At 34.4% G+C, this 10,310-nt stretch overlaps 1 protein-coding gene across 2 annotated transcripts; it reads left to right on the top strand.

Moving 5' to 3' along the window:
• The first annotated feature begins 2,659 nt into the window (after positions 1-2,659).
• On the top strand, positions 2,660-4,710 carry LOC120345137 (uncharacterized). Of its 2 annotated transcripts, none has more exons than XM_039414551.2 (4): positions 2,660-2,874; positions 3,182-3,347; positions 3,736-3,843; positions 4,395-4,710. In XM_039414551.2, exons 1-4 carry the CDS (start codon positions 2,805-2,807, stop codon positions 4,444-4,446), a joined length of 396 nt encoding a protein of 131 aa, XP_039270485.1. In that variant the 5' UTR covers positions 2,660-2,804; the 3' UTR covers positions 4,447-4,710. The 2 variants fall into 2 exon arrangements, with proteins under 2 accessions (XP_039270485.1, XP_039270486.1); XM_039414552.2 differs by lacking the exon at positions 2,660-2,874 and adding an exon at positions 3,007-3,092.
• The last annotated feature ends 5,600 nt before the right edge of the window (positions 4,711-10,310 follow it).

Here is a 10,310-nt window from a genome sequence, read left to right as displayed (position 1 = left end):
TGTCTACTACCTCACCACGAATCAGAAGCACACCTACTCCACATCCCAACAATGAGGTTAGAACCGACGCCACTGGCCATTGGCCTGTGGTAGAAGCTAAGAAACAGCGATGTCGTTTCCCTGGGTGTGATAGCAAGCCGATAATCAGATGTACCAAATGCGGAGTATATTTATGCTTAAACAAAGCCAAAATTTGCTTTGCGTGGTACCATGGCGTATATTAATGACCAACAGTACGGTCTACTGAACATTTTCTGTCGTCCGGTTTCGTTTATTTTGAATTGAATTTTATATATTTTCATTTGTATCAGTCGCAATACGTGTGAGTATTCCCACAATAAATTTATCACGTGAACGAGTGTATCGATTTCGTGACAAAATTTTTCTCCCAAATAAGGGGGTAAGATAGAAATAAATAAGTTTAAATTCGTATTCTACGGCCTTGAATTAGCAAATAACCAAAGAGGCGATTTTTCTCTCTCAGCGGATCATAATTCCGGCATTAAGTGGATAAAGGTACATTGTTTATAGTGTTATTTTGATTGGTAGATTCCAAACCCCATTATGATCGAGCAAATCATGCAAGAGAACAGAACCCCAACAGATAACCAGCTACAATTATCATAAGCAATGAGAAAGGCACAAAATCTCTCACAACAACTTGGCCAAAATATATTGTGTGTACAGTAGACTAACAGTTGTGCCAAATAGTATAACTTATCTACATAAGACTGGGTTTGTTGTGAATATGTTGAGTGGAAAAGGAGCTTTGAAATTAGTGATCGAAAAAGTACCTCGCCTTGTTTTCTAAAATATCGATGTTTGTGACATGGCTGGCTTTCGGATGATATATATTGCAAGCGATATCTGCAAGAGGATAACTTCGAATATATGGTTTCATGAGGTTAGGAAACCATTGTTCACGATTCTTAGATATATATACTTGCGCTGAACGGACAGATGCTTGATGATGATATTACAAATATTTCAAGCAATATCACAAAACTTAATTTCAGTACATGATTCGACAGGATGTGATAATGTGGTTACTGGTTACATACGTTGACAATGGAAAAAGAGCACATCAACATTGAAAAAACGTACTTGTAGAGAGCAATATGTACGTGAGGTTTGTTTAAAAAATCTCCCAAGTTTATATTACACAACCTATAGTTCGTCAGTGTAAGAAATCAGGACATCGAACGCAACGGGTTCATTTTTGAATAGGAATATAAATGAAATTCCATTTAGAAAAAGAATTGCTCAACATCATCAACCTTGTCTCAAAATCAGGTTAGACCCTTGTGCTGTTAGACTATTCTGTTCCAATATCTTTTTATTGAAGTATGATACATCTAAGAGGTGCCGCAGCACAACTGATTCTATTTTTTGCATCATGTTGCTTGAACCCATACTTCTTATACAGATTTATATTTAGGATTTGACATAAGGCGGCAACGAGATATACGTCATTGGTATTGAAACTGCCTGAAATTTGTTGACTTATCTGTAAACACATAGGGCGATATATGATAGGGATAAAGACAAAATCGCGTGTTCTCTAGTATTATTTGAAAAAAGGAAAGATATATATATATATGTTCTTGGGTGCCGGTGAGCTTTAAGGTAAGCTAGATAGAACAACATGATCCAATGCAAATATTGCAAGTATATATATATATATGCTAATCCCGCTACTATATTTTGAAAAGCATCATTCGAAAATGCTAAAACCCATTGAGCATACAAATGTTTCCCTTTATTTTCGAGAACATCAAAAATATTATATGTATTCATAAGAATATGTTGATGATTATGTATAGCACGACAGCTTGTCTCTCGACAAATATCAATAGAAAAATTAAAAACATAAAGACATATCACAAGCTGTAAAAAAGCAATTTTGAAATAACATTTCTCTACTTATCGCTCCAACATTATTAACGTTATTAATATTTTGCTAGTGCAGATACCACGAAGCACCAAGAAAAACCAATAAAATCAAAATTTAATTACAATAATGCTATGAAAATTTCGCAGTGCTAGTGAATAAACTAAATTATTTGTCGGAACTAGGAGCGTATTTCTACATTTCCTGTATATTTCAAAATGATACATCGATTCCGGTCTCACACAACCCATTCGTACATGGCCATTATATTCAGAGAAAATACTTTGAATTGGGCTAGATTAGCTTCTAGGAAAATGCTACGAATTATTATTGATACAATTTTGTCCAATTACTGCCATATATTATCCGATTGATACATTTTTTTAAATGATTATGCATACATTATATACTCCAATATTTGTATATAAAAAACACACCATCCACCTGATATCAGTAGAATATAAATTTGACTAACGCTTTTCTCCTCCCTATGAGGTTTGTGTTTGATGTAGTACTAAAAGATAATATCCGATTGATAATTTTTCAAATGATTATGCATACATATTACATTATATACGCCCATTCAATATATAAAATCTTTTGATAAGCAACATACAATCCGCCTGATATTAGTAGAATATTATTTTGACTACGCTTTCCTCACCACTATGAGGTTTGTGTTTGTTTAATGTAGTACTATAGTCAAGTAATGGCTAGGTTATGGAAGTAAATGATTATTTTCTTTGGGCTGCAAATTTATATTTGATCTAAAATTCAACTACATTTTGTGTATACTTTATGACAGAAAATATCAGTAAAATAGAACAGGTATTAGAGTGTACACTGTCAGCTAATATTTGAGGAAAATAAACTTGGAAAGGAAAGATAGAGCTACAAACACAACTTTTATTCAATGCCAGTTTATTTCACACTGAAAATGATTTATCACATGCGGGCTGAATTTATTGGATGTATGCTTCTAGGTTAGCAAATTGTAGAGTATAATATAATGAAAATATATCTATATATAGTACTGAATAATGCATATTGATTGTACAATACATTGATAAGATTGCAATTTCATTTGCTGTATGATTTTCTATATAGCCTAGTTCGTTTTAATTCCGTACAATTCTTGAATCTTCGATATGCCATTCATTTTGCAAAATGAAAAAGAAAGAGTCCGGTGACTTAATTTTGAGTAAAGTTTGTAATATATTCATTTATACTTTATAAAAAAAAAATTCCAATTCTAAACAATAACACTATATTTACGGTCGTACATTACAGTGGCTTCACAAATTACGGTGTCGCATTCAAATTGTTCTTCTTCACAAGATTCTAACCTTGAGAGTAGTCCCACAAAAAATGTTGGGTTATCGATCTCTCTTGTAATGGGAATAGTATTTGCAGCAGAGATGATATACTTTGTTATTCGCAGGTTTTGTAGATTGAGGTGAGTAATCTGCATAACATGTTGCATCTGATAGGATGTGAATCAAGGATTTTACAAAATTTCGCGTTTGATTATTTTGTTAAAATGTCATAAAGTTGGCCAAAAACGAAAGCATATGATAAGAATACAGCATTAAATTTTTTTTTTCGAATAACTTCTCAAAAAGACTGTGATAAATATTTGCAATTGCTATAAGACGATACTATTCATATTAGAACTTAATGTATATATATAGGTAGAATGACTTTCACGATTTTGTGCTGTACATGGGTATCTTAATTCTTTGACAAAAGGGTTGAACCACAACAGGATTTTCAGACAACAGTTTTGTGAAAAATATTAATTAAACTAGCTGTCAATGTATAAATTTAAAAAACATGTTTTTCAGAAAAGCGGAAGAGATGAAATTGCAAGATGTTGAGATGGTTATGATAGATATGCCTGAATCTATTAACATGGTTATAGTGGATATGGCGGTAACCCCGCAAAATAATACGTAAGCTCATTAATCGTTGTCAAATTAACTTTGCCAAAAATATTATAATGGGACTATATAATGCAATTGAAATCGAACAAAGCAGAGCCAAATTGCTTAATTTTTTTTAGAATGGAATAATCCCTTCTAAATCCATTTCAGAGCTAATTAAAAAGCAAGCTTTCATTGTTCGATGTGTATTGATTGTGATGAGTTGAACTCCAAATCAACCATATATATAGGAAAAAATAAAACAAGTATAAATCTTATTATATATATTGAAATACACGTGGAGTTCGTGATTTTAATTCATTGAAATAGCAGAAAAAAAATTAGGATCTCGGGCGAGTTCCGGAACGAATATGATCTTATACTGAAACCAACAAAATATTTTGCAATATTTCATATACGTATTATATTTTTAACTATGCGATCTGGAGTAATAAATATTGATGAAACTGTTTCAATTAACTGTTTTCAGATAACTCCTTCCGTCTTATTATTAAAATTTGATATCTAAGTTATCCTTTGTTGAATATTTGTATGAATCTCAATTTATATTGACTCATCAGATTCTGCGGAGGTATACCACCGGAAAGAAAAGAGGGAAATGGTCATGGATAACTCGTGGATATGAATAACGCAAACAAAAAAGTGGCAGAACGTGTCAAAGACGACAAAATGTTATGGTCTGAACATTGGGATCATTTTAATATGATTACAATTTTTGCGTTTCACTTATGTAATGTTTTTGTCACTAATAATTTCGTTTATGCTGTATAGGAAATATAAATAATCTGAATAAATACTGAATTCATAATTTGAGTCTATGCTATACAATATTTATTAGAATTTTTTTAACTGTATTTTACAAAGCTTAAAACAGTCACAAATCACAATATCATGTGTGTTGTCATGTCATATATATATAGCGACGGTCAGTTTCTAAATGTAACCTTGAGCAGCCAAGTAGTGTGGAGCTGACGAAGCAGCCAAGATATTCAATCTGAAGCGGAAATACTCGAAATCGGAAAGCCACAACAAGTAGGTTTATTTTTTGTATATGGAATTTTCGTGTTGAGTTGTATGGTTGAAAGGTGATTCTATCAAGTTTTCCTGTCAATTGCGTGATGAATATATTCCGTCCACACAAGTACATTTTGCAGGTATTGCAAAAACAATAGAAAAGAGTCACGATAAGCGTTTAATCGCGCCAACGAGACCATGTGAAAGCATTCACTGATATCTAAAAATGTTAAATGGCTTTGCTTTATTCTAAAAGAGACGGAATGTTGGATGATGTAGAGCAGTGGTTCTCAACCTTTTATGGCTCGTGGCCCTCTTCCATCGCCTTTTTGCACTCGTGGCCCCCCTGTTCACCACCCTAATAAAACTAAACGGGTTTTTGCGTCTATAATAAGATAGCAAAGATTATCTCGCAGTCTAGTGAAACTACCTGTTAGATTAGACTGTCTACCGGCGAACTATTTTGATTAGAAGATTCCAAATTCCTTTATGATCTAACAATGTATGCACAAGAAAGTGAATACTCCCTGCAATCTCAAATAACCTATTCAGGCTATGAAACAGAGGTGAACGCTGAACGGGTAATTTTATTTTAAAAGGGTTAGTATGCAAACAAAGTCAACAAAGTCGCTTTATTATCAATTATCAGCCTTGTGTTCTCGCCCCCTTGAACTGCTTCGTGGCTTACTTAGGGGGCCCCCAGCTCCCGGTTGAGAACCACTGATGTAGAGGGTATGTGAAACCGGGCTGTTACCATCTATGCCAATATAGTTGATTCTAACGATTTAGTCGCCAGGACATCGCACGCGTTTTCGCGAGTGCTTTAGTTCCATTTGGTAACTTGCGATGTACCGATTTATTGGCCATACTTTCGATATCGGGGGTGTCTCCAAAATATCGTGTCCCACTTGTCCCACGTGTCTCACGTGTTCTACTTGTACCACGTGTACCACTTGTCCCACGTGTCCCACTGTACCACTTGTCCACGTGTCCCACTTGTACCACGTGTCAATTGGGACAAGTGGTACAAGTGGTACGAGTGGGACACGTGGTACACGTAGGACACGTGGTACAAGTGGTACAAATGGGACAAGTGGGACACGTGATACAAGTTGGACAAGCGGGACACGTGGGACAAGTGAGACACGTGGGACAAGTGGGACAAGACATTTTGGATACACCGGATATGGGTATTCGTATCGTTATCGGATAAAAATAGAATAAATATATTCTAATATATTCATCTCTTTGATCTGATCTAGATTATATGAAAGAAAAGTTAGTTCACCGATGGTAAAATTATTTTTGCGTCGAAGTTTCATGTTCGCGACGTCGCCTCGTTGACCTTGAGTTATGCCACCCTCTTGCAAGTAGAAACGGTTTAATATGAGATAACTATTCCGGGTACCATGGCGTTCTATTACAATTTCAATGTTTTTAATTTGAGTTAGTACCAATTAAATTTATTTGAAACTACAATTTTATAGGCTACACAGTTTTACCCTGATTCTCACCTGTTTCAGCTATTTATTATCCAATCTACTTTGGATACTTCAACTTTGGATATTTTCGCTACTAAAATTATATCATTAATATTTGGTATAATGAATAGTAACAACGACGAAATGCGAATTTTCTCGTTATGTAAAAAACAAAAAATTACATCATATTGTCACAAAATTTTGCGTATTCAACACTATGTATTGCTTTAATAGGATAAACGTTTATGTACTTCACCATGTGTAGTGCTGGCGCACTATGCGCTTTAATTGAACAACGCAATTCCTGGTACCAGTGCGCAATGACATGTTTGCAGAAACGGCAGTATTTTGAGATGCAATTAATTGGAGTATTTAATAAATCTTAGTAGGTAGCCATTTATGCATCTGAATAAATATTAATTTTCGTGTTCTGCGTTTTTTTTTGTTGTTATCGGTAAAAAAGGTGATAAGGTAAATTTCTAATGGCAACACGCTCAAGCATCAAGTTTCACTTGCTTATGAACCTGTCGATTGACAATCATCTCATCCATAGCAAGCAAGAATAAATTTTGATGCCTATTTGGAAAATTTCACAGATTGCCACTTTGGTATGGTTAAAAAACTCAGAATGTACCTTCCTTTTTCAAGAATAATGATTACTGCTCTTGTTACAATGCCAAAACAGGTATCCAGTGAAACTTGAGTTATTCTTGCAAGAATGAAGAAGTATCACGAATGTATCATTATCATCCGCAATAAAAATGCAGGGGTGTTTAATCCTTATATGGTAATCACTGGTTTCTAATCATTACGCGTATATGAGTATACCCATGATATCAATGCTCAGCCAGAGACAAAGAGTTTGCGAACTCGGTTGGCGTGACGACCCGTTCTTGACGATCGAGCTTTCGGAGAACCCGGCAATACGGCAAGCATTTTTCATTATTTGTTTATGTTAAATAATACCCACTCATTCGTATTAGTAAGGTTTTCGAATTTTTGATAAAAACACATAAATGGATTTGTTGCACACTTGCACAGTCACAATATTGCCAATACTGATGTGAAATTGTGAAGTGCTTGTAAATTATACTGCCTATATCTGTCGGCAGTCAAGTAAGTGGCCACATGCATCTACATGTAGCTTAAAAGCAAGTCAGTGCAATTCCGAAGTGTAGTGGCGCTTTTATCGTGTACCTTTATATCGGTATCAGCAATATCGACTCTTTTTTCCATGTCGCTAATACTATCGGTATATGTTAAAAGGCACAGATATTTCCGATCTATCCAGCTCTTTGATCTATCTCACCTAGAATGCTTTTGAAGTATAAATTATTATAGGCGAATGGAACATGAACGCAGCATTTACAGTCTCATTAAACTCATTACAGTTGGTATAGTGAGTTCGGAATAAATATATATATGTTTATTATCTTGTAAAGAAAGCCACCCGATATATAAAGTTTCTAATCTCGCAACGCGCTTTCTTGCGCCCGTGAACAGCGAAACGTCTGCTATCATTTGCTTAATAAAAGTGCTGAGCATCTTTGCTTACCCCTTGAAGATAAAATGCATTTTACCATGCACTCGGTTCAGGTATTTGATAAATCGTTATGAGTGAGTCTGATGACACACCTTTATAATATATATATCATTTTAATGAATATTAAACAGAATTCCTCAATTTTGGAGATGATTATTTTGACTAAACTAAGAATTTTCTCATCACTTCGAGATTTGTGTTTGGTATAGAGGTAATCAAAATTATTAGAAGCTTCTGAATTTGTCCTGTTTTACGTACGCATGAAAAGATAAGGCTTGAAACATATACGAAACATACTCATTTACCTGGAAATATCATCATGCAATTTTTTTTATCATTATAACAAGTGGCCAAAACGTGGATTACTTTACGCCCACTGGTTATCAAAAGTTAAAGGACTTCTGTCATTGTACCGGATAAATATTATCAGACTATGGAGCCACCAAGTCACTCATGCTTGATCATACACTAACTCCAAATGGTAAGGTTTTGATAGTCTTTATTTTACAAATTTCTATGATTTCTTCTCCGATAATCGTGGAATTGCCATTATTTTCTCGTAGTTGGTTATTGGATTACATAACAGTACTACAAACGTGATATAGGCCTACATTATTCCATTGTAGATCTACCAGCAAGATAAAACCATACCGTCCGATGCTTTCACCTATTCATAAGACTGACTGAATTGATTATTGGATTCGTCAAAACCTATTTTTTGACCACGCATATGCATATGAAAGTGCAAAGCAAGAACAAGCTCATGTCATGCATAGAGATGTTGACCTGCATCTTGCTGTCTTAGACATCGCTCACGACAAATCGAGAGCATTTTGTGCATATAATACCCTTTGTGCTGTATTTATGTACTGAGAACAAAGGTCGGATTGGTCGCTTCGCCCTCTATTTTTTCAATCATATCCTTAAATGCGAGCCTGTTGTGTTGATAAAATGGCTATAGTAGCCATTTTTATTAAAATGACCCGAAAATTCTTCCACCGGATCTTTTATGAATTGCACATCACGCCAATCTAAGTTTTTTTCAATAGTCTTGGCTTGATCAGAGGTAATAGAAGACTACTCATAAAAACACTCCAACCGAATACGCTTGGCAATTGCAACTTATTGGCAATTGTTTCAAGCTATAAAGAAATTTTGCAAGGTTTCCACCGGAATTTTGTGAGCGAGTAACTAGAATGTATCGTGCATATAAGTAGAATTCTTAGTTTTTAGATTCAAATAATTTTATGGCATTTTATATTATTCTGCTTCTTCAGTTCACTCATATACATATGACAATAAATAGTGTATAAGTAGCTCTCGAGACAAAGTTCCAGAGAGTTTTGTACTGGAGACTGGAGCGGTGAAAAGTTAAAATAACCTGCTACTAGTGTACCATCAGAGCATGTATTCAGTACGGCAGGCAATGATGAAATTAAAATCGTTCGTCAATACCTTCCAAAAATATATATATGTTACTATTTCGCGACAGGATGCGCAGTTGTTGAATAACATCCAATAGAAGTTCTCGCAATATAATCATGAGCAATGTATTCTGACCGGAAACTTACACTGAACTTTTCATTGTTAAATTTTCATTATTAAAATTATTAGTACTTCAATTATTTCTTACATTTTCTTTTCAAGTGAGTTTGTGATATTCCTTTGAATTAAACGCCACGGAAGATGCATTTGCAGTGATCTAATCATTTTAAGGAATCGTACAGTATAAAGGTGATTTTTACTTGATATATATATATGTCAGTTCTATTATTATTTTAATGAAGCTTATGCCTGACTCAGTTTTGTGCACCAGGACTATGATATTACGCGTTGGGTGTTCAAATGCTTCGACCCGTTATGAGGGCGTATTCTATAACATAAGATATAATTCTGTGATTTGTTAGTAAATTGATAATATTTGATGTAAATTAATAAAGTTGTAGCCGATAACCATTTAAAACCGGTTAACCAATTAACCATTCCAAGCCCGAGGTAATCTTTATTTCAAGTGTATTTCACTATCTGTTATTTGTTAACATTTGGCATTACAATATATTTTATGTTCATTAACCTCTCAAGGTATCAGTTAGGGATTACTCCGCTAAAAGTACGTTAAATAGTAGTGAGGTAAGGACACGCCTAATATGGACCCCATTTTCCCTACATTTTATGATGACACCAGTTCGTGATCTAAAAGCAATTAACTGCAATCCAACAACTAAAATTTCGTCAATCAAAACGGGAAAGCAATTTAACAGTAATGAAATCAAGGGAAAATGTAATCAAAGAATTAAACTTGGGCAGTATGTCGAGTTAATAAGCAGTCGAGGAAACCAGAACGTAGAAGATTTTTTGACAGAAAACGATGTATTTAAACCAGGACCTCTTATGACCAGACTGACTTATTTTTAAGCTTGAACGCCCGAATTCAACAA

This window comes from Styela clava, chromosome 5 (genome assembly GCF_964204865.1).
Source record: "Styela clava chromosome 5, kaStyClav1.hap1.2, whole genome shotgun sequence".
NCBI lineage: Eukaryota > Metazoa > Chordata > Ascidiacea > Stolidobranchia > Styelidae > Styela > Styela clava.
The sequence above is the reverse complement of the archived record's forward strand: the minus strand, read 5'-3'. Positions and strand labels throughout refer to the sequence as shown.

Excerpts from the sequence above, each read along its gene's own strand:
- LOC120345137 (XM_039414551.2), top strand. The coding sequence starts at position 2,805 with ATGCCAGTTTATTTCACACTGAAAATGATTTATCACATGCGGGCTGAA. Across the intron at positions 2,875-3,181 it reads TATTGGATGTATGCTTCTAG|TGGCTTCACAAATTACGGTG; the intron begins GTTAGCAAATTG and ends CGTACATTACAG. Across the intron at positions 3,348-3,735 it reads CGCAGGTTTTGTAGATTGAG|AAAAGCGGAAGAGATGAAAT; the intron begins GTGAGTAATCTG and ends CATGTTTTTCAG.